Here is a 23,157-nt window from a genome sequence, read left to right as displayed (position 1 = left end):
AAAGATCTTTATAAGAATAAATTTTTTTATAAAATTTTATTCTTACTTTTTTCCTTGTAATTATTTTTAAACACATTGAAATAAAAACAATTTAAATAAATAAAAAAACTAATTAATTTTTCCGTATGTAAGAAATAATATTTACCGTAAGGTTGCTCTGCCTGGGTCCGATATCTCTCATAGATCTCTCCTCTTCCTCTCAGGTTATTCAGATCATTAGCTTTGTTAGATTCCCTCGATGCGATTTTCTCTGTCATTATTTCTGAATCATTGAAATACACGATTCGATTAAAAGTGGAATAAGCAATAGTAGAAATGGGCTGCTATTCTTTAAAGCCTGAAATACAATTGAAAAGCACAAGAATAGCAACAAGGAACAATAGATTTCAACCTATCGGAAATCGTATAACAGTTTCGTTGTACAGCTTTTTTGTGTACATAGAATCTGTGAATAGAGAGCAATAATGTAACGACATCGACACTGCAGTCCTAACAACAACAAAAATTGGAGCATAAATCAAATGTAATACGGAGCTGTCCACAATGAGAGTCAAAGGCGATCCTAAGATCTCAAGTAGTAGGAAATTGACCTATCACAGTTGATTATTATCCTTAATACATTTGACCATAATTTGTGTGTGATGGTGGATTTCTTACGACTATAACTGAGACTCAACGACTATTTATGATTCCTATTGTAGACCCTACACTGTTAGAAATGTTCTTAAATTTCATTAACTTTTAATATACATTGGTGAATGAAGTTTAATTTCTCTGTAACTGAAAGGACTATTAATGCACATGTTAATGAGATTTAAGTTTACAGTAACTGAAAAATTAAGTGTAATAAAATTTAATATACTTTTCATTTACGGATATAAATGACATTTAATTAATCGTAATTGAAATAACTATTAATGTACATATTAATGAAATTTAAGTTTGTAGTACATTAAATTTCAATACGCTTAACTTTTAAGTTAAACGTATTGAAATTTAATGTACTTTTACATTTACGAATATTAATAATATTTTAATTAAGCCTAATACTATTAACGCTTAACGTTTATGTTTTTTACATGTCATTAACGTAAATTACTTTTCAGTTACAGATCTTGTACTTTTCATTAACGTGTAAATTAATTTCTATAATAATGTGTTCATTAATTTCAATACACACGTTTATCACATTTAAGACTACTGTAATTTAGTTTTTATTTACATCATTTATTACATTTAATTTCGTGCATAATCACATGCTTCCTTTACATGTTAATTAAAATTTCTAACAGTGTTAAAGGAGACGAATGACAATAAGTGTAAACAGAGCTTCTATAGATCGGTATTCAATTAACTCATCTTTTTCTAGGGTACCTTCATCTTTCGGATGGGTGTATAAAATGCGCTGTATGGAATACATTACAATAGGGTAACTGTCCCAATTACTGTGCCTGTCCCTATTAGTGTACTTTTGTATTTCGATAAGTCATAAAGAAAACTAGCATGAATAAATAAGAAAAAATATTTTTTCTTGTTAAGTTAAATTGTTGATGCATATGATACCGAAGATAATATTTTATTTTTTGAGTATTAAAGTATTTTAAATATTTTTCAAAAGATATGAGGAATTTATGTGAATCCAATAATACGTACTGCAAGATTTTAAGCTTGTCCCTATTAATGTGCCCTGTATTGGAGTTGAAAACGTTGTGTTATAAGTGTACATTGAAATAAATATAATTGAAATAATGATTTATGTAATATTTAACCTAAACAATTAGCTTAAATTTATTACCTGTTTTAGTAACTATACGTTAAAATGAATCAAATGTAGATAGGCACACAAATTGGGAGCACATTAATAGGGCCATTGTCGCTTGGAGGACTCACTAATAGGGACAAAAACATATTTTTTATTTTTGTCAAAAACATTATAAAGTATTGACATTTTTTTAATTAAAGAAATATTAGAAGAAAAAGAAATAGTTGAAAAACCAATATTGATTGCAAGCAGATAAAATTAAAGCTACAATATTTAATAATTAATTCAGTAATAAGTAAGTTGGCTAAAAGGCACATTAATAGGGACAGTTACCCTATATAAATTAATTACACTCACCACTTTCTCTCAGACTAATCAAGTTGTCAGTTTCATAAGACTTTCCTCGACGTATGATATCTCGCAAAAATGCGGATAACGATCGCGCTGTACTTTCCGCGCCATTCCCGAAATTAAAACGCGGAGTTAACGCCGATGAATCGAGTCAACTGCAACTGACTGCAACCGTTCAACAGACCGTTCAAAAATTATGCGCTCGAAACACATTCGTGATAGAACTTGAGCATGTAAATTCCGCGAAATGCAAAAGCAATCAACACACCACTGCATTTTGTTACTTAATAAATCATGTTTGCGTACTTGATCGCATTATATAAATCGTGCAATTCGACAATAATATCGTATATTACTCCGCACTGTCGAGACGCAAAAGCAATGGCCAAATTATTTTCAGATTAATGAATAACGCGTTTGACTTGAAATATCCTTTGAGAGGTAATCGTCCGTTAAGTAAATCGCGCGACGAAACGTTAATCTAATTTTCTAATCTTCCTCTCGTCATCTACAAATAAACCGTGCAAGAAACGAACGACAGGCGCTGTAGCGTTTCGTGAACTACGAAAGGTATGCATTCGGGAATACACTATCAGCGCTATTTGTGTCATTTTATCTTCATTGTTTATTAGACGTAAAACAAAGATAGACGACACAAATAGCGCTGATAGCGCGATTCTCAAATGCAGCCGAAGACGTCGCCAGCCGCGCGAATGGCGGGACTGGCGAGAGTCAATCAGCCAATCAGCGTACACGACTAATCCGATTATTAAAACACTTGCTATCTTTGCGATATCCGCGATATCCGATATCGTAGTAATCAATCGTAATATTCACTGCGGTGCGTTTCGCGATATAATTTAATTAGACCTGTTCTTTTTCAAGCTGAATATCTTTCGTCTTTTCTCTTTTTTTCTTCACCGTGAAGAGAAAAAGAGAAAAGACGAACCATGCGAGAACTGAGAAGTTCGGCTGAAAAGACGCCCACGGACGGTGGTATTGATGCGCGGAAAGTGTACGATAGTGCAGCTACACTTTTCGTGATGTGGAATCGTGAAACAATATGGCCGCTCGCTAAAGACGGCTGTCAAAAATCGGAGAACGAGTGTCCTGACGCGTAGATAATTTCGGGATACTTGGTCTCTTTTTTTTTTTACGTTCGGAAAAGAATTGTAGTTTCGCGTAAGATAAAACGGAAGAATGTTGACTGCAGCCGCGAGTATGTCCAATAATGGTGGCTCTTACAGTGTCGAGAGGCCGCCCACTCCAGATGCAGATCTCTTTGATACGATGGAAATTCCTTCCTTCATGAGTGGATTATTTCATCCCGAATACAAGAAGTAATTAGCCTAGAAGTGATTCATTGAGTGATCTCGATCTTCATCTACAAAATCGTTCCTTTAACCGCAGAACAATATGATTTAAAGTCAGCTTGCAACATACTGAAACCTCTGTCATGAATACTGAGTTGTACTTTCATCTGTATCTTGTTATCTCTATCTTATTAGTAGAAACACATTTACGTTTAATATGACATACAGGCTGCATTTGAGGAACGTTCTGTCGATATCCTTATGTCACATCTTTAGGTGCTTTCTATTTTCACATAACTGATACTAATAAGTAAAGTTGTGTGAATATTTTATATTCAGAGAATGTCATTACTTGGTTACGTTGGTGACAAAGTTATTGAGTAACAATACAGATTTATAACCTTACTTTTAACGTGAGTTGACATTCTGTAAAGCAAATAGTCTTCAGCTTGTATAGAGAGATTGTAAAAAACTTAGTTGAATCTCACTTATTAGAATGAAAAGGAATGTGTATTCAATTGAGTTATGACATCACAAGTGAGAATTATCCAAGTTCTGGTATAAATAAAAAGCGACTTTTACTATTTATTATATGTAAAATAGGATTGAACATAATAGCACTGATAGTGTATTCTCCAAACACAGCCATAGATGGATATTTTCATAAAAGTCTATCTGTTTTAGGCATGATGATCTTAAGGAGATGCTGGACAGTAACAAGGATGGACTCAAGTTAGAAGCCATGAAACGTATAATTGGGGTAATTACATGATTAGATTTAAGACCTTACTCTTGAAAAATATATATGAAAATACTAGAGAAATTTATGTAACTATGTACAATATAGTATTTTCATACATTTTTGTATGCAATATTTTTAAAGAACATAGCCATTAATTGATTGTAAAACTAACGATAATTTTCCTTCAGATGGTGGCCAAAGGAAAAGATGCATCAGAAATGTTTCCAGCTGTTGTAAAAAATGTAGTATCTAAGAATATTGAGGTAAAAAAACTGGTATACGTTTATCTAGTTCGTTATGCAGAGGATCAACAAGATTTGGCACTTCTGTCTATATCGACATTTCAAAGGGCTCTGAAGGATCCCAATCAGCTCATAAGAGCAAGCGCTCTAAGGGTATTATCCAGTATACGAGTTTCGATGATAGTGCCCATTGTGATGTTGGCCATTAAAGACTCTGCTAGTGATATGTCGCCATATGTGCGAAAAACTGCTGCTCATGCTATTCCTAAATTATATTCGTTGGACCATGAACAAAAAGAAGAATTGATAGGCGTACTTGAAAAATTGCTGTCTGATAAAACTACCCTTGTGGTTGGTTCGGCAGTAATGGCTTTCGAAGAAGTATGTCCGGAAAGGATAGATCTTATCCATAAGAATTATAGAAAATTGTGTAATTTATTAGTGGATGTTGACGAATGGGGTCAAGTGGTTATTGTTAACATGCTCACTAGATACGCCAGAACACAATTTGTTAATCCAAATACAGATGTAAGTATATATCTTCGAAACAGAAAAGAGGGAGGAGTTAAGTACATGATTCTAAAATAATTTTAAAAATATTTGCAGAATGTAGAAGAAGACGAAAATCGGCCATTTTATGACTCCGATTCCGATTCTTCCACTACAAAGAAACCAAAGTTTACGTTAGATCCCGATCATCGTTTGCTGTTAAGAAACACGAAACCTTTATTACAAAGTCGAAATGCATCTGTGGTAATGGCGGTTGCTCAATTATATCATCATGCAGCTCCCAGAAGCGAAGTTATGACCGCTGCAAAGGCACTAATTAGATTACTGAGAGGTCATAGAGAAGTACAGAGTATTGTGCTTCATTGTATTGCCAGTATATCAATTACGAGAAAGGTAAACGTGATACTAAGACAAGATACAAATTAATCCGTTGTTCAACTGGCATTGTATTCATTCTATTCAACTGATTTGTATTCATTCTATTCTGTGTTCAACAGGGAATGTTTGAGCCTTTCTTGAAATCATTCTTTGTGCGGACTTCCGATCCTACTCACATAAAACTTTTAAAACTCGACATACTGACGAATTTGGTAACTGAAACCAGCATCAGCGTAATACTGAGAGAATTTCAAACGTACATCTCCAGCAGTGACAAGGAATTTGTCGGTGCTAGCATTCAAGCAATCGGTAGATGTGCAAGTAACATCAAAGAAGTGACTGATATGTGCCTCAATGGATTGGTATCATTGTTGAGCAATAGAGATGGTAAGGTTCTTTTAGTATACATACTAAATTATATTTTATATTATAACTTATATCATATTAAATGTTATGCTTTTTTATTTTTCCACAGAGGCTATTGTGGCAGAAAGTGTCGTGGTAATAAAAAAGCTCCTGCAAACGCAGCCAAATGAACACAAAGACATTATTGCTCATATGGCTAAATTAATGGATTTTATTACGGTGCCCCAAGCCAGAGCATCTATCTTGTGGCTCCTAGGCGAATACTCTGACAGAGTCCCTAAGATTGCACCAGATGTGCTCCGAAAAATGGCGAAAAGTTTTGTGAACGAGCAGGATATAGTGAAGCTGCAAACTTTAAATTTGGCCGTGAAATTATGCTTGAACAATCCTTCGCAGACAAAGCCGTTTTGTCAGTATGTCTTCCAACTTGCCAAATATGATCAGAATTACGACATCCGAGACCGCGCGCGTTTTCTACGGCATTTTATCTTCGAGGAAGAAGGTGATGTGAAAAAGCTTCCTCAGTTCGCGAAGAGAGTTTTCCTTGCACCGAAACCAGCACCAACTTTAACATCTAGGTTTAAAGACTCGGAGTATCAATTGGGTACTCTGTCTCACTACCTGGATATGCCATGCGTAGGATACCGGCCTTTACCACCTTTCCCGGAAGTTACGCAAGATCCATCTGTACGAGATGTCGCGCCGCCTACTGCACAAGAGCTTAAAGAAGAGCGCCACAATAGGAAAGAAAAGGAAAAGAAAAAGAACAAGGAAAAGGAGAAACCATTCTACAGTGATGAGGAAAGCACTCCCGCTGAAGGTATAGTCCGATATAATTTGCGCATGTATCGTGCGCTTAAATTTGTTATCTTTAATTTTCTATTCTTAATTTCAGAATCGGACAACCAGTCATCTAATTCGTCGTCCAGCGAATCTTCAGACGAAGATAGCGATTCTTCAGAATATACAAGTGAATCAGATAAATCCGAAACGGACAGTGGAAAGAAAAATGAAACCAAATCTGACGATTCTGAGAGCGAATCGTCGAGCGATGAAGAGTCAGATTCTGAAGATGAAGAGGAGGAAAGCGAAACTCAAGAAAACGAAAAAGAGAAACCGAAAGCTGTTAAACAAGAAGTGAAAGAAAAGCCAAAGAGCAACTTTGATCTGTTATTAGATCTGGATGATGGTTGGTTTGATAAGAAATGAATTCCAAAAAATTAGTATTAGTGCATTTATTATATCTTTTTTGTTTATAGTTGTTCCAATGACTCCTGTGATGACGCCTAGTTTGGGTGGTTTTCTTACTCCAATTAATTCAACAATCACAGATAGTGTTCGAGAAGTATCGACGTCGTACGTTCCGTTAAAAAAGACTACTTTATTAAATAACATTATAGGGCACGGTTTAAAAATTGAATATAGATTTACAAGATCGCAACATTTAGTTAGCTCAAGTTTGGTTAGTATCGAATTAACGTTCTCTAATGAAAGCAACGATGTCATTAAGGAAATTCAAATAGGAAACAAAGTGAGTAATGTTCCAAGTGTTATATAACATATTACTGTTATATGTTACTGTGAAAAAATAATTTTGTGCTTACTTTTTTTTTTAGAATTTACAAAAGGGTATGTTTATTCATGATTTTACTCAAATATCATCGCTTGATGCAAACGCTACGTTAGCTTCGACGCTAGGCGTAAATTTTAATGATTCCACTCAACCGGCCAATTTCAACATTGACTTCATGATTAACGATGAGAAATATTCATGTCCGGTCAGTATTAAACCACCGATCGGAGAAATAATAAGATCTGTGACTTTGCCTGAAAGCATGTTCAATGCGGAAAAGATCAAATTGAAAGGTATGAACGAGCACATAGCGAAAATACCATATTCTAGAAACAAAAATGCTCTTCCTCAAAAAGTGTTTGAGACTGCAAATTTCGCAAGAGTATCTAACGAGGACGAAGTTATTCGGTAAGATATGCGTTTATTGTAAATCTAATTACATTTATTTTATAAACACATCTCTTTAATATATTTTTTAAATCTTAATTAAATCTAAAACATTGTAAATTTTTACAGGTTTGCCGCTCATACTTTAGCGTCTAAATCGTTGGTATTGGTGACAATAAAATTCATTGACGCCGGGCAATTGGAAGTTTGCGTGAATTGTGAAAAAATGGTTATAGGATCAATTTTGTTAAACGAATTTAAGAGTAATTTAAAATAAAATGAATATATTCTATTTATGGGATTAAATAATATAAATATGTTTCATATATTTATGAGGCAATTTGAATACTCCTTTCTTCGTTAAGTAAAGGTAAACTTTTTTAAAATAATATATTCCATTTATATATATAAAATTTCTACATACATATATATGTGTTTGTGTACATATATATATATATAGTATATATGTATGCACAAACGTACATACGTACTTATATGTACGTATATTTCTCTAGATATACATATATACATGTGCATCTACAAGAGTATGATGTATAATTACAAATGTATAAATATCCTGTTACGCCATGCGATGGCTTTTATAATAAATTCTAACTGCTTTTTGTCATAAAGCTGCTCTTTTTAAATTACACCATATCAGTTGCTGAGACCCGTTGACATCACAGTCCGCGATCTCCCAGAAACGCAATCGGTACTCCTTGCGATTCGTCAGAAATGTCTTCAATACTATATAAGAAAAGTTCATATTATAAATACAAATATTAATATGTTGGAACTGGATACTCACTTCTCAACATTCCGCTGGAGATCGGCTTCGAGAAACCGATGTCTTCGTTTGGGAAACGTGCGATTACGTCCGATAGGATTCCCGTACCGAAACCTCGATTCCTATATTCCGAACGAATATACACCGAATCTACTACAGGCATTATGTATCTCTCTTTCGTCGAGAATATTTCTGTACCTATACGAACAATTAAGAATGTTGATTTATATTCTCATTCTAAATTTTTCTGACATTACATAATTACCTATAGGTTTAACGGTATAAAATCCGATCGCTTTGCCTCCTTGCCACTTTAATAAAATGACATCGGACTCGTCCACCAGAGTATACAACGACTCGTATTTTTCCGGTCGTGGTGCGTCGAAATTTGGATAAACGATTTGACTCAGTGTGTAAAAAAGCACCTTATCGCGATCTGTTTGGACCTCCCGCCATTCATTGTCGAGTCGATCGCAATAAGTATCATCAACGTCGATTATCTCGTCGTTTAATGTTACAGCTACGAAGTGAGTGCCGTCGATGCAGTCTATGCGATGGACGTCGCCCTGAATGTTCAAACTCCGTAGATCGAGTTGAATCGTTTTTGTTCGTACATATTTTTCGCATCTACGATCACATTAGTATATTAGTTGTAAAAATATTTTTTTCATATGAAAGTGCGAGTAACAATTTGTGTTTTACAGATGAAAATCGAGGGAAATGCTTGCGATGAAAATTACTATTACGTAATCGACTAATTTTAATATTGACAACTAGCGGCCAAACTAATCAGACTCTGAAACAAGTAACGTGAATTCGTAGAAAATAAGTTGATTCATCACCTTGAACATATCATTTTGACTAGAAGGAACGAAGATGCGAGTAACGTCGTGAGAGAGAAATATTCAACTAGATTGACCTACAAAAAAGTGAAACTTATTAACTGATAACGATAGTTCAGTTGTCGCTCTTGGACTGTTTTATCGGTGAAGTACGCGCACATGACAAGTGAAATTTACAATTGCAATGTACGCCACGCGGGAAGCATTTCTCGAATTCGACATGGAAATTTACGTACGTGATTTACAAATAGATTATATTGATTTCGTAGCACAAGAAATAAAAATCGTGTTTTCTCTCTGTATCTAATACGTAAACTAAAATTGTAATGATCAAGTAACTTGTTCTCTAAGGCAGAAACACGAAAGTGAAAAATTTTTTTTTTGTGAAGGTAATGGAGAAATTTATCACTTTTCTCATTTCCGCCTTAGGGAAAAAGTTACAAGATATCTGTTCTTTTTACCTGAACTTCTTGAGTTATCTTTTCTCTTTTTCTCTCCATGTAGGGAACAAAAAAAATGAATGATGCAAGAAATTTAACTAAAAAAAAGGTCTGTTTTTTTTACCTGAACTCGTCCCGTTCATCTTTTCTCTTTTTTCCCGACGTGAAAAGAAAAATAGAAAGGATGAATCGAGCAAGAATTCACTTAAAAAGAATAGGCTTAAGGACAGACCTATGGTCACTACTCAGGACTAGCGATATATTAAAAAAAAAAATAACCGAAAACAATTTTTCTTATTTAATTAAAAAAAATCATTTGAAGAATTTAAAATTACACTGAATTACCAGTTGAAAATCAATTAGGGGAGACCATTAGTGCATTAAAAAAAAACCATTTATTTTCTATTACAGATATACAATGGGCATTACTTAAATTCTTGCAAAGTTGAAATTCCTTGCATTAATTCTATGTTATCTCCCTTTGTAATTTTTACGTAATTCTATAAATTATGGGAATAATTAGGAAGTAATTATTACTTTGTGATAAGGTATTATTTTTAATTGCTCGGTACGTTTGCGGTTGATAAGAGTCGGCCGAGTGTACAATTACATGAGACCGGTTGAACGCTCAGATCATACGTAATTTTATACATAAATGCACGAGAGAGAAATGTAGTAGCATTCGGCCGTTATTATCGAAAGATAAAGAATCGTATTCTTGTGCTCTTTAATATATGGCCAGGGACAATTAACTCTTAGTGTAGATTACTAACTTCTACGTGTGATTTTTTACGATACGATTATATTTATAATCGACGAGTGTTATATCCTGACTATCTGTCTTTATTCTTTGCACGAACTTTAAAACCTTGTATTTTGCTTCAATAAAACAACGATAGAAGTCTATGCTCCCACAAATTGTGTCCGAATCTTACATTACATACATAATTCAACATTTATTAATTGTAAACGTCTATATAGATATAAAATTCTAACAATACGCAAGATTCTCGATTGCAATTTAGAAAGAAAGTCCGTTATATCGCTGAGCGAAGAAGATAGTAAGATCGAGATAGAAATATGCCTTATTGAAAAATTTTCATTATATAAACATTCTGATTATAACATTCAGTTGAAAAAAATACTAGATAAGTGTGCAGATGGCAATGCAGTGATGTAACTAATCGCGGGCCGTGAAGGACACGAATGACACAATGGAGATCGACAGGATTGCACTTTCTTCTCGCTTTTTCTCTCCAAGACATGGGCGTGCACGTCTGTTTTGGTTCTATTGCAGATAACGCCAATGCATTTCTCGTTGATAGATGATAACATGGAACATATCACACATTCGCCTATATACACCCACGCGCTTAGTACGTCGCGCAGTTGGAGTCAGTGGAATCGTCCGTGTACACCAACACATTGAAAGCAAAGAGCTGATCCTAGGATTCCCAGGGCCCGTCAATAGTGACGCGCCGACGTTGGGAGAGCGCGCATAGGCACAGTACAGCCAGTGCAGTCGCGCGTTAGCTGGACGACGTGGACGGCGGAAGGGATACGCGCTCGCTTCAATGTCTTCGTCGCAGCTCAGTGAGCCCGACGCCAATTATCAACGATTCAACAACGATACAAACCAGCCGCTCGATCAGGAGATTACTAATGGCTCGAATCGACGTAAGTCTCCCTAAAACATTCTCATTGACCTAGATACATCTAAAGTTCCTGTATCCTGCGCTACGAAATGGCTACGATGTTGTGAATTGCGCACTGTTGACAGGAAGGATATTGTTTTGAACGACTGTCTCTTTCGGACGAGACAAATCGCTATTCTACCTGAGACTCTTTGTTGACGGCATGTAGCCGTGTAGAAATAATTTCTCTTTAACAAATGTACCAGATTACGCTTTATATTTGTGAAATTTTATTAATTTATGAAAGTATTTAATTGCAATACTTATTATTTATCGAGAAATTTTTAGGATTTTTTTTTAAAGGTATGTTATGATTATTGAGATAATTGCATATTTTTCTTGCAGAATATGGTTCCATGCTGTCCTCGCCTTCTTCAGGAAGTCATGTAAGGTCGTCATTTGGCAATGCTAATGACACTAATCAGCTGAATTATAAGTGCGAAGCAAGTCAAACTGAAAGCATGACCGAGAATACAGTGTTCACTACATGCGACGTGCATTGGAAAATGCATTGGGAAATGAATTGTCGCGAAGCTGCAATATATTTAGAGGTAACTATATATTGATTATACAAGTCTTATCTAAAATGATAATAATTAACAGAATGCAGAGATTACATGTACGCTTGCATGTATCTGTTCTGCTTGCGGAAAATTGAGTGGCCAATTATTTTTTTCAAGGATACCTATTGTATTCTATAGTACATTACATTATACAACATTACTATGTAGTTATTATGTAATATACAGAGATGTATAGTTTATATTTCTCACATTGTAAGTATTCCATAATTAAACAATATTGCATTGATATGTGAGATGTTAAGTACTACCAAGTTATAATTTATTGATAATCAAGATTAAGATATGATTATTTTTATCATTATCATCAAAGTGATTATTATTTCAGGAAGGTAGAAACAATGAAAAATTTGATTCTCATCCAAGGCATCCTGAAGATATGCCGGCGTATTTCTTAGTCCACAACAGTTGGTACAATGGATTGGATTTACTGATTTCGTTAATTCTCTTGTCTTTAGCATTTGTAGAAGAGCCTGCTCTACCGCTATTCAAAGTATTTATGCATAGATAAACAGCATACCACTTTTTCTTTATCGATATCTTTCATGTATATATTTTATCGTAGGTACCAGTATGGGTACATGGCTCGGTAGAATTACTTGCGTTAATTACTATCGGTGTGCAATTGACTTTAAAGCTGAGATGGACTGGTTGGGCACCTATGTTAAAACACAAACGTACAATGTTAAAAGTAAGATACTTTTACTGGAAATATTTCTACATAAATTACAAATGTTTGAAAAAGCAGAATATTGCATCATAGTTTAGTAACGTGTTTACGAAGGTGTCTTCGTAAACACCTGTGTGTTGATAGAAAAATGGATTATTCATATAATCGGATTATCCAAAAGTTGCTCGTTCGTACACTTGTAACTGATCATTATTATGCAACGATGTATAGAGTATCAGACAGTAATCGTGTATTTATTAACGATCAACGACCGCATTGTGCGGATGAGTAATGGATACTGCAACGAATATGTAATGACTTATTAGCTTACTTACATAATGAATTTTGAAATTAGTGCAATGTCAGACGTGTCGCGATATTCCTCATGAAATTTACATGAATAGAGAATGATGGTTTGAAATTATTATGAAAAATGTAACGGTTGCCGATTATGGAGCTAGGTTATTGACTTCTTTCGAATACTCTTATTCATAATAATTTCTATTTCAGTGCATTACATTAGCAATCATGTTTCTCGAAGCTATGACAGTTCTAGTGCGGCAATCCTCACATGTTCGTGTAACGCGCGCTCTTAGACCGATCTTTTTAATAGACACGAAATATTGCGGTGGTGTAAGGAGATTCATAAGGCAAATACTTTTTACGCTACCACCTATCCTAGATATGCTGGGGCTTCTTTTTTTCTTGATTATTGTATATACCGTATTGGGCTATTATATGTTCTGTGAAATAAACGGACATTTCGCCACGATGCAAGATAGCTTTGTCAGCCTGTTCGTTCTTCTTACCACTGCCAAGTGAGTAGATACAATCTGACAATCTAATTAATTTAATAATATAATTTATCGACAACGCACTTTGTAGCTTTCCTGATGTAATGATGCCGTCATATTCCCAAAATAAGTGGTACGCGATATACTTTGTATCTTATTTGTGTACCATGTTGTACGTAATGATGAATTTAATGCTGGCGGTGGTAAACGAGACATTCACATCTTGCGAGCGCGATAAATTCAAGAAATTGTTCCTGCACAAAAGAAAAGCGTGTCAACACGCTTTCGAACTTTTGGTTTCCAAGCAAAACCCTGATAAGATACGATTTCGTCAATTTGAAGGATTGATGCGATATTATGCTCCAAATAAATGTATGTATACAAGATTTTTTTTTGATCAACTTTAGTACTATTTCTTTGTCAAACGCGCATACAACATGTACTCAAATTTCATGCCGTACAAAACTCTCTCTGAAAGTAATAGAAATAATTTTATATCTACAATAATAATATATGATTTTTGTAGCCATATGTGACATTGTTTTAATGTTTTGTCATATGAATAAATCGGAAAGTGGCGCTCTAAATTGCGAGGAATTCTTGTCGATTTATGATACCAATACACTTCAGTGGTCCTTGCAATATTCTGAGGTACCGTGGTATCGCACTCTGTGGTGGCCTTTGCAAACGCTGTGCAAAGGAGCCAATGCTATGATCAAGTGGTCTTATTTTGAAACTTTGGTGTGTAAGTATAATATGTGTAAATAATTTTATATATAAGAATGCCTTGTATTTCATCATTTGTAATTTTACAGATATGATCATCATCGGTAATTGCATCGCCATGATAATAAGAATCTTTGAACCAAGTAACTGTCTTGAGAAATCGGTGCACGCATTCGCTGCGTGTTGGGATACTCTATTGTTCGCTGAACGTGAGTAAAAAAAAATATAATAATTTCCTAAAACAAATATCTTAAAATGTGAAAAATCCTTGATTAAAATATGTAAATAAATTTACAGTTTTCATTGCTGAAGCATTCATAAAAGTATTAGCTCTTGGTGTTCAATCTTATCTGAGCTCTGGATGGAATCTCTTTGATTTCGGGACAACAGTAATGACCAGCGTCGCTATGTGCGCTCTTATGATATTCCCGTCAGCTACATTTCTGGTTTTGTTCCGACCTCTCAGAACACTGAGATTATTTAAGATTAAGAAACGCTATCGAGATGTTTTCGGCACTCTCGTAATTCTATTTCCCCAGATGTGTTCGACAGCGATTGTCATGCTGGTCTTGTATTACTTTTTCGCAATCATTGGAATGGAACTGTTTGCCGGATACGACATGCGCGATTGTTGCCAGTTAGTATCAAATCAGTTATGATAATTATATATTTTTTCTCTTAACTTTTTATATATAAATCTAATTTTTTTAAATGTGTTCAATAGGGATACGCCTATTAAAGATTTCTATCGGTATTCTGTCAATGATAGCTCGGAGTTGGGATATTACTATCTTAACACTTTCGACAATATCATAGCGAGTAGCATTACACTTTTCGAATTAACAGTTGTTAATAATTGGTATGTACAAATGGATGCATACGCATTTACTGCGGGAATGTACACAAGGATATACTTCATGATATTTTATCTGGTGACTATGATCGTACTGACTATTGTGGTATCCAGTTTCTTGGAAGCTTTTCGATTTAGGATACAGTATAAAAAATCAACTTCCAAGCATGACGGTAATAAATATATATACTTAAGTAATAGAGATCTTTTTCGTCAATTTTATAATTTTTGTTTTTTTTTTAATTTTTAGAAGAAAAAATGCTCCACGAAAAAGTAGAATTAAAATGGAATGAATTGCAATGCATAATCGAAGATTTTCAAATTCTGGAAGATTTACGCAACTCTTTAGTTGTTGGAGGAAGCACTTTTTTTATCGGTTCACGGCCACGAACGCGAGAGGTTTTACAGAGAAAGATGTATACGTATGAAATAAATGAATGGATAGCCGAAGCAAAGTCCGAAGAAAAGCAACTTACACCTAATGTAACACACAACGTGGAAGATGGAGGCAACGATGGAGGCATCTCTGATACCGATCATCTTATACTAAACGATAATTTGCGTCATCAGCAAAACGATAGTATATCTACTCAGTAAATTAGATGACTTTTGACTTAGACCGTATTTTGAAGATTAATTTATATAAATATCTCGCTTACATTCGCATTTATCAACAACGTAGCTAGTTTAAGCATTAACGAATATATCTTGATAGTAGGAAAAGCTAATGTTTCATATAGTGAAGATTTTATTTTATATACGGAGAGAATTTTTTTTTAATTTATTCTGAAAATATGATAGTTCTGGTACAATACAATATTAAAAAAATTTTTACCATGCACTTTAGTAAAATTGATCAAACTTATTTTATATTTTATTATAATTTTATTAATGAATGAGAGAAATTTTTATAAAATTCTTCGAAGTACAATGTCCCAGGACTATTTTTAAGCTACATTCTAAAAAAAAAATTTCTCCGTGTAGTGATCGATAGAATTCTAAAAGATACAATTATAAAATTTTAACACAAACGAATAACTTCCTTTATAGATTTTGATATTACAAACTAGTCATAAATATTACGAAGATTCATTTTTAGAAAATAATTATTTCTTGAACTCACGTTAATGCAGTTTCATAGTGATAATAATTTATGTATGCGGCAAATATAAATATACTTTAATCCTAAATATTACAAAGTATATTATAAAAAATAATCTTGTATATTAGATCATATCATTTTGATATTATTTTTATACAGATGATAAGCAACGTTGTCTTCGTCTTCTATAGATCGCATTACAAAAAGCTTAATTTGATTAGAATAAATCGCTAGGGCGAACTCGAAGATCGCGGGATCCGGAGCAAAATGATCTATATTTATTAATATCTATATTTATTAATTTTTTTCTTATAAATAAATTATTAATTTACAAAATTTAATATTTTAATCAAAAGAATGAAGCAAATATATTCTTTCATCTCGAGTCAATTCTGTATGATGCTAATACGATTTGTAGACATATCTAATATTGTTATGTATTATTAGCGTGAATGTTTTATTGTTATTTTTCTATTTTTAATGTGAGATAACTCGTGTGTTTATTTAATAAATACATGCTTTATTATTTATGTATATACAAAATATTATATATAAACTTATATTTTTCTCTGTCCTTCCACAAAGAATATCATTGTATAATAATATTATTTTAATTCATATTTAATTACTAATCAATATCTTTATTTTAGACCGTATATGTGAGAAACACAATCAATACTAGAAATTTAAAATGCCTATTACGGTCGAAGCTGGATCTTCGTTGCTTAAATAATTCAAGATTGAATTATTTAAGCAACGAAGATCCAGTTTTGACCGTAATAAGCATTTTAAATTTCTAGTATTAATTACTAATATATATAAATCATTTATTCCAAATTAATGTTCTATTTTCACTCCGCTACCACCTAGACTGGTCATCGTGACATCGAAACTCGCTTCTTCTAATTGTTTTGTCATAAGATCGATGGATTTGCTTTTAATGTCTGGCGGCAGCAAAATGTATGCATATCCACCTCCACCAGCACCCGTAAGTTTCGCTCTACATGAATGCGTCGATGCTATTGCACAAATTATCTCTAATTTTGCATGTGACATATGTATTGAAAATAGTAATCCTTGATTCACATTGATAAGAACCTGCGAAATGTACATTAAAAGATGGTTATAATTTCCAACATATATTACATATATGAGTTTTTAAAATGTTATAAAAACATATATAACAAAATGATATATTGAAGTTCATAAACATAACATTTACCAATAACTTTTCAAACCAAATATCTTTTATTTCAGATTCTGTAGCTTTCTCGGCGTTATTGCTTATTTCTGTAAGTATTTCCCAAGCATTTTGCGACACATCACCGATTATATCGAAAATAGGATTGATGATCCCAGGGTATAAATTCTTTATACGCGCTGCTTGTTTGATTTGATCTTTTGTACTCCGAACAACATTCGTATTAACCAGTAAAATTTTCAGATCCGATATATGTGGTAACATGTCCACTAGCTTTTTCTGTTGAAATTTTATTATCGAACCGTATGTGCACACACTATTGTCGATTCCGGACGGAGACTCGTGCATAATTTTCTCACAGTTTAGAGCGTATTTCGAAATCTTATCGAGTTCGTCCTTGGTAAACGTAGAGTGATGATTGCCCTTCTGTAGAAACGACCAATGTAGAAAACATGCTGAAAGACATACTGCGAATGATGCCGAACTGCCCAGACCAGTGCCAACTTTTAATTCTGTGGATAAATGCACGTGCAAGGAAGTTTCTTTTATATCGATACATTCTTCATAGGCGATATAAACGAGCAAATAAAAGAACGCTTGTAAACTTAATTTCTGTTCCTCGGTAATAATTTCATTGTTGCTCTTGTCTGTTGAATCCTTTATCGAATCGAGAAAATCACTCACACAACTATGCAATTGATTATTTTCTTTGACCAATGGATAACTGAAATTATCGCTAAAGAAATAGTTTCGAAATACGTAAAAAGGAAGATTAAAAGATAATTTGATATCAGGGAACTCTATCTTAATGATGTTCCTTAAATGTTGTGATCTACGCTGTTCAGTGAATTTAACAGTGGTACGTAAGTTTAAGCTAGTCGCCACAGCAGTTTTTCCATATACCACCGCATGTTCTCCGAATAAAATGATCTTGCCCGGTGCAGATATTTTGAACTCGATCATCTTTCTTATGATTAAAAATTCTTTTATCTATGACACTGAACGATAGAATGTATTAGATCTGTTATGATAGATTTCTGTTAGAAATATGTATTTATTTAAGGGATGATCTAGGAAAGATCATCCATATAAAAACTCGTTTAAATCTTTTATGATGTATAAATTAAAAGTAAATAATACTAGCTTTTCATCAATTTGTTATTAATTTGCTATCCATAAAAGAGATTTAACAAAATTCGACAGTCAATTTTTCGTTTTTTCCCATTGTTCTGGTGTTAATGTTGTTAGCGAAATGGCATGAATTGTCTTCAGTTCTTCTTCTAGAACTCCATATACAAGCCTGGGTTACAAAATTTTAATTATTGAAACTTTGTATCATGAATTTTATTAAGAAATTTAAATGAGAAAACATTAAAACTGATGTATAATCTCAGAATGATATGTTACCTGTGACGTACCAGCAACGGTTTTCCTTGGAATAAATTAGAAACGACAAATACTGAAAATTTCGCACCACAACCGTCGGATTGATCCACTACTTCCTGTAACACACAATACACTGCAAACAATATCTTTACAAAGCCATCAACGGACATTTAATGAACACAAATAATTTTTTTTCCTAGCATCAATATTCGATAAACGCTAAATGTCAAACACAGTCAGAACATATATCTATACATACATCTGAATGTAAACATACTTGATAGCGGTACAACATTATACTTAAATTTATTAATAAATGCCGTTTAAATTAGATGACATAACTCAGATGTTTCATTTATTTATTAAGTTAAGATTAGGATATAGAGTAGAGAATGTTGAGATTTGTTATAATGGTGTTATAAAAATACCAAATGCATATATACGTCGCACTGACGTTAATGTAAATTAAGGTGAAGATGAAATCTTAGGGCAACGTTCAAGGCTATGTATCTTGTTTTCTAGATATTAGCATGTAATCTGTGTAATAAAAAATTGTTTTCTATATTAATAGTATACTGTAAAATATATTACCAATGATGCAGCATTTAAAAAAAAAATGTCAAGGTAATATACAATATTATTTCACATATTAAATTCTTGTTGGTGTTTTTTGATAGATTTATCTGATATTTTAGAAATTACATTACAAATATAAGTATAAATATATATATATATATATCATGCGAAATATTTTTCGTTTTTATACGAAAAATATAATCAAGCATCATCTTGTATATTTAACCCAAGTAATAGTCATATTTATATGTCATATTTATATCATATTATTATATTTATATCATTGAAGAGGACTCCAAAGAGTGAGTTGAAACGTTCAAAATAAAGAAGACATCATTTATCAATAAAATATTAGTAATTTTTATTATTTTTTAAGATCTTACGCCTGATCATCAGCGTTTGACTCTCATTAGCCTTGTTAGTTATGTTTATATGTATTTAATATTAATAGAAGCATAACTGTAATTGTGAGTGTATAGAATAAACAATTAAAGTTAAATATCTAGCATTGAATATTATTCGCACACTAAGATTATAAGTACGAAGACACGTGTACGCACACATACATATCAATCATTCAGTTTCCATGACCTAGCTTAGCATATTGATTTATTGTCTGTAGATATTGCAAAAACTAACAATCATAAATAAAATGAAATTTAAATTTTTTAATTTGCTTTTACACACATGTTGATAACTGTTAATAAAAAATTTTAAGATTTTAAAACCTTATTTTACGTGTTGGTACATAAAACTTTAGACAGAAGAAGTCTGTTCTTTTTAGTTAAATTTCTTGTGTACAGTTTATTTTTCTTTTTTTTTCTCCAATGCGAAGTAAAGAAAGAAAAATGATGCAAGAAATTCATATTGTTAAAAGAACTGTGCAAGAAATTCAACTAAAAAGAATTGACCTATGCGTAACAGGTGTAAAATAATTTATTGTATGTATGTAAATTATTATGCCGTTAACTTAATCATAATTAATATATCAAGTTTATAATGAATTAAATTACTCATACAGAATTATAACAATTTTTCTTTGTTAGGTCTTTCTAAAAACACAATCTTTGTGATAACAATACGAAACAAGTGTGAGAAAAGTGTAGCAAAAGAATCAACGTCGCGGAAAAAGGATAGCAATGACGATCGATTCCATTTTAAATGTTTAGAGTTATTTATTTATTATTTACAAATGTAACAATTTGTACATTCTCTGTTTTCAGTAGCTGCATTATTTAATGTGACTTGATTTTACTTGCAGCGTTCTCTTTCCTGAATACAAATAGTTGGATGTAATTAAAATATACAAAGAAAATTAGAAAATGTCCGCATGAATATATCGATACTAAAAGCGGAAATAAATCCGGATACCTTTCAGGAGGTTTTACAAATTGGCTGATAATAGAAAGAAGTAACACACCTGAAATAGATCCATAGAACGTGAGCAAAAGCAAAGACTTTTTATAATTTAACAAATCTGAGATAAGTTTACCTTTTTTATATTGTTTTATTCTACCTTTCAATTTTGATTTATCTTTAGTTAACAAACTGTTTGTTCTATCATTATAAAATAGATCGGGCCATATCCAAAAAACGAAATAAAAATAAAAAATTATTGTGCCAATATAAGCAAGGTACAGATTATCCTTTATAAATAATGGTAGCATACTAAAATGCGAGATGATCAAGAACCAGAAGCAAGGTAGAGGATCATTGTGAAAGTGCAGTAAAACCGGAGCAGCAACCAAGAGAATGGATTTTTCATGAACTTGAAATGAGAAAAGAAAGAATGCCAGAGCAGAGTTTATTAGAGACAGTATAAATGCATTCCTCGTAGGTGATAAATATAAACTGATGCAACTCGGTAGAACTGCGCACGTTGTCATTATTAAACAGATCTTGGCTAATTGCTCGTTCGTGAAAATCTGTCGCAATTTGTAGAAAACATTGATTGCGCACCAAATATTAGCAACTTTGTCTTCAAACACGCCTCTGGAAAAAGGGAATAATCTGGACACCGTGCTGAAAAATAAATCTCTACTCTTTAGAAACGGCATCCAGATAACATAGAACGTTACTAGCACTGCGAAGGATACGTATATCAACATGCGAATACAGTGAGACCAGGATCTCGTCTTGCTAGATGTGTGACGTCCAAGTATATAGAAGAAAAATGGTAAAGCGTGATACAATTCCATTTGCTTGTAGTTCAGCGCTAGGACAAATAGAATCGAGCCAATAACGATTGAATCTTGCAGCAAAACAGTTACAGCGGCGACAAAGAAACCCAGTGACACACAATTGTATTGAAAATGACCATGATCTATTAGTATTAATCCTGGATAGATCAATGCTGTCAAAACAGCAGTGTCTCTCCTTGTAAATTTGAATATGTTAGACTCGCTAAATTGACGATTGTCCCAGGAACGTGAATTGATTATAAAATATGTGATAGCTGGCAAATAAATAAAAATATCTGCAATTAAGACAGTCAGTCTCATGAAGTGCTTGTGTGCAGTGTTCTCGAATCCTCTGGATTCTCGCAGCTTTACGAAGGAAGGATCTATCCTGTTCGCAACGTGGCCTAACAGGAGACTGTGGTATGCCGTTAAAGGTGGATAATCTAAACCCCAGTATTGCAGGTCATTGTCTGTGGTATTAATATACCACTTGTCAAGAGGCAGATTCAACGTGATCTCCTGCCAGTGTCGTTGGGCCTCGTAATCTCCGTACATAGGGGGTTTGCCCTCTCCGCTATGAGAATGGTAAGTAATGCAGCATCTCAAGAGAACAGCAAAGGAGGTGATGAAAGCAAGCTGCAGCTTTCCCTGCATTCTCTGTCATACGAGTATCCTCGTTTGTCACTCCACAAATAGCTATCTTCTAATCGAAACTAATCGGCAAGAATTTCGAGAGGAGGTTCCTAACAAAATGCCACGTCATGCACTTTTATTTCGTAAGTAATGGAAAAATAAAACAGAGAAACGAAAAGACAGAAAAGTCGATCTACATACCACGTGTGCAGCTTTCAATCCCTCGGTCACTTTGTCTTTAATGTATTCCTCACTATATGGCATATTCAGCCGCAAGCCGCAATGTTTCTCTGATAGAAAACACTTTCTGTTAAATAATGGCTGCGACCTGCGTTCAGCAGACTCAAGGGTCCTCTACATAGAAATCATAGACAATCGTGAAGTCTTAAGAAGGTTGTAAGGCTGAGGCAGGCAGTGAGGCCAGTGAGAGGGGAATGCTTTAATACAAAAGAAATATGGAGTGTAGCCAACATTTGAACATTAAAATTTGAAGAAATAAATAGCTCTAAAATTTAAAGAAATATGGATTATAATGCAATTAAAATGCAAAAAATATTAGTGTTTATTTGTGTAAAAGTTTCAAAGATAAACATATATTTTTTAGAACAATAAATATTTTTAGCTCAAGAAATGATTTGGCAACTTGGTGTAAAACTGAAAAATCGAAGTTGGTAATACTGTAATGTCTGACGAGTAGATAAGGTTAACGTGACACTATAAATGTTTTGAAGCGTTCTTTGACAAATCATTTAGTACAATTTTTTTCTGTGATTAGTAAATCAAATGCTTAGAAGCATTTGTAGTGAGACTTTAACGGCACTACTCAACTGATAGAATATTCTTGATTCGCGATGATGAAACAACGCTGCCCACATTTTCTCCATCAAACAGTTTCAATGGCAGAAGTATCACATCTTTGGTTATATTTTTTATTATTGTTAATAAACCGAGTGGTAAAAATTGTTTTACTCTTCAAATATATTTTTAATATGCTATACTTTATATATTAAACATAAATTTATTCGATTCTTAACATTTCAAATATTAATATTTGTTGAAAACAAATAC

At 33.2% G+C, this 23,157-nt stretch overlaps 5 protein-coding genes across 7 annotated transcripts; 2 read left to right on the top strand and 3 right to left on the bottom strand.

Annotated features, from left to right (window-relative positions):
- Positions 1-3,126: 3,126 nt before the first annotated feature.
- Positions 3,127-7,944, top strand: rb (adaptor related protein complex 3 subunit ruby). Its single transcript, XM_018511318.1, has 10 exons — positions 3,127-3,453; positions 4,111-4,186; positions 4,357-4,938; positions 5,017-5,313; positions 5,418-5,685; positions 5,774-6,484; positions 6,560-6,853; positions 6,924-7,195; positions 7,281-7,645; positions 7,754-7,944. The coding sequence occupies exons 1-10, from the start codon at positions 3,314-3,316 to the stop codon at positions 7,899-7,901; spliced, it is 3,153 nt and encodes a 1,050-aa protein (XP_018366820.1). The 5' UTR covers positions 3,127-3,313; the 3' UTR covers positions 7,902-7,944.
- Positions 7,945-8,180: 236 nt separating this feature from the next.
- On the bottom strand, positions 8,181-9,318 carry LOC108763604 (soluble lamin-associated protein of 75 kDa-like). The gene is made up of 4 exons (XM_018511373.1): positions 9,254-9,318; positions 8,677-9,038; positions 8,433-8,609; positions 8,181-8,371 (listed from the first exon to the last, which is right to left on the bottom strand). Exons 1-4 carry the CDS (start codon positions 9,265-9,267, stop codon positions 8,250-8,252), a joined length of 675 nt encoding a protein of 224 aa, XP_018366875.1. The 5' UTR covers positions 9,268-9,318; the 3' UTR covers positions 8,181-8,249.
- Positions 9,319-9,423: 105 nt separating this feature from the next.
- Tpcn1 (two pore segment channel 1) lies at positions 9,424-15,773 on the top strand. 2 transcript variants are annotated; one of them, XM_018511371.1, is made up of 12 exons: positions 9,424-9,485; positions 11,019-11,370; positions 11,733-11,938; positions 12,297-12,461; positions 12,534-12,659; positions 13,149-13,456; positions 13,524-13,804; positions 13,959-14,177; positions 14,248-14,367; positions 14,456-14,795; positions 14,883-15,184; positions 15,262-15,608. In XM_018511371.1, exons 2-12 carry the CDS (start codon positions 11,268-11,270, stop codon positions 15,606-15,608), a joined length of 2,517 nt encoding a protein of 838 aa, XP_018366873.1. In that variant the 5' UTR covers positions 9,424-9,485; positions 11,019-11,267. The 2 variants fall into 2 exon arrangements, with proteins under 2 accessions (XP_018366873.1, XP_018366874.1); XM_018511372.1 differs by having other exon boundaries at positions 9,448-9,485; positions 10,991-11,370; positions 15,262-15,773.
- Positions 15,774-16,897: 1,124 nt separating this feature from the next.
- Positions 16,898-18,296, bottom strand: LOC108763610 (mevalonate kinase-like). Its single transcript, XM_018511384.1, has 2 exons — positions 17,336-18,296; positions 16,898-17,211 (listed from the first exon to the last, which is right to left on the bottom strand). Exons 1-2 carry the CDS (start codon positions 18,275-18,277, stop codon positions 16,951-16,953), a joined length of 1,203 nt encoding a protein of 400 aa, XP_018366886.1. The 5' UTR covers positions 18,278-18,296; the 3' UTR covers positions 16,898-16,950.
- A 212-nt stretch (positions 18,297-18,508) lies between these two features.
- Positions 18,509-22,509, bottom strand: LOC108763609 (bolA-like protein 2). Of its 2 annotated transcripts, none has more exons than XM_018511382.1 (3): positions 22,291-22,509; positions 18,722-18,816; positions 18,509-18,614 (listed from the first exon to the last, which is right to left on the bottom strand). In XM_018511382.1, exons 1-3 carry the CDS (start codon positions 22,351-22,353, stop codon positions 18,518-18,520), a joined length of 255 nt encoding a protein of 84 aa, XP_018366884.1. In that variant the 5' UTR covers positions 22,354-22,509; the 3' UTR covers positions 18,509-18,517. The 2 variants fall into 2 exon arrangements, with proteins under 2 accessions (XP_018366884.1, XP_018366885.1); XM_018511383.1 differs by lacking the exon at positions 22,291-22,509 and adding an exon at positions 21,766-22,254.
- Between the last annotated feature and the right edge of the window lie 648 nt (positions 22,510-23,157).

Source organism: Trachymyrmex cornetzi, unplaced genomic scaffold, assembly GCF_001594075.2.
Source record: "Trachymyrmex cornetzi isolate Tcor2-1 unplaced genomic scaffold, Tcor1.1 scaffold37, whole genome shotgun sequence".
Taxonomy (NCBI): domain Eukaryota; kingdom Metazoa; phylum Arthropoda; class Insecta; order Hymenoptera; family Formicidae; genus Trachymyrmex; species Trachymyrmex cornetzi.
This window is presented reverse-complemented; position numbering and strand designations above follow the sequence as displayed.

Excerpts from the sequence above, each read along its gene's own strand:
- rb (XM_018511318.1), top strand. The coding sequence starts at position 3,314 with ATGTTGACTGCAGCCGCGAGTATGTCCAATAATGGTGGCTCTTACAGT. Across the intron at positions 3,454-4,110 it reads TTTCATCCCGAATACAAGAA|GCATGATGATCTTAAGGAGA; the intron begins GTAATTAGCCTA and ends TATCTGTTTTAG. Across the intron at positions 4,939-5,016 it reads TTGTTAATCCAAATACAGAT|AATGTAGAAGAAGACGAAAA; the intron begins GTAAGTATATAT and ends AAATATTTGCAG.
- LOC108763604 (XM_018511373.1), bottom strand. Across the intron at positions 8,610-8,676 it reads TTATACCGTTAAACCTATAG|GTACAGAAATATTCTCGACG; the intron begins GTAATTATGTAA and ends TTGTTCGTATAG. Across the intron at positions 8,372-8,432 it reads CTCCAGCGGAATGTTGAGAA|TATTGAAGACATTTCTGACG; the intron begins GTGAGTATCCAG and ends TTTCTTATATAG.
- Tpcn1 (XM_018511372.1), top strand. The coding sequence starts at position 11,268 with ATGTCTTCGTCGCAGCTCAGTGAGCCCGACGCCAATTATCAACGATTC. Across the intron at positions 13,805-13,958 it reads ATATTATGCTCCAAATAAAT|CCATATGTGACATTGTTTTA; the intron begins GTATGTATACAA and ends TGATTTTTGTAG. Across the intron at positions 14,796-14,882 it reads GACATGCGCGATTGTTGCCA|GGATACGCCTATTAAAGATT; the intron begins GTTAGTATCAAA and ends TGTGTTCAATAG.
- LOC108763610 (XM_018511384.1), bottom strand. The coding sequence starts at position 18,277 with ATGATCGAGTTCAAAATATCTGCACCGGGCAAGATCATTTTATTCGGA. Across the intron at positions 17,212-17,335 it reads TTTGGTTTGAAAAGTTATTG|GTTCTTATCAATGTGAATCA; the intron begins GTAAATGTTATG and ends TACATTTCGCAG.
- LOC108763609 (XM_018511383.1), bottom strand. The coding sequence starts at position 22,110 with ATGCAGGGAAAGCTGCAGCTTGCTTTCATCACCTCCTTTGCTGTTCTC. Across the intron at positions 18,817-21,765 it reads AGCACTTCATGAGACTGACT|GAAGTAGTGGATCAATCCGA; the intron begins GTCTTAATTGCA and ends TGTGTGTTACAG. Across the intron at positions 18,615-18,721 it reads CCGTTGCTGGTACGTCACAG|GCTTGTATATGGAGTTCTAG; the intron begins GTAACATATCAT and ends TTTGTAACCCAG.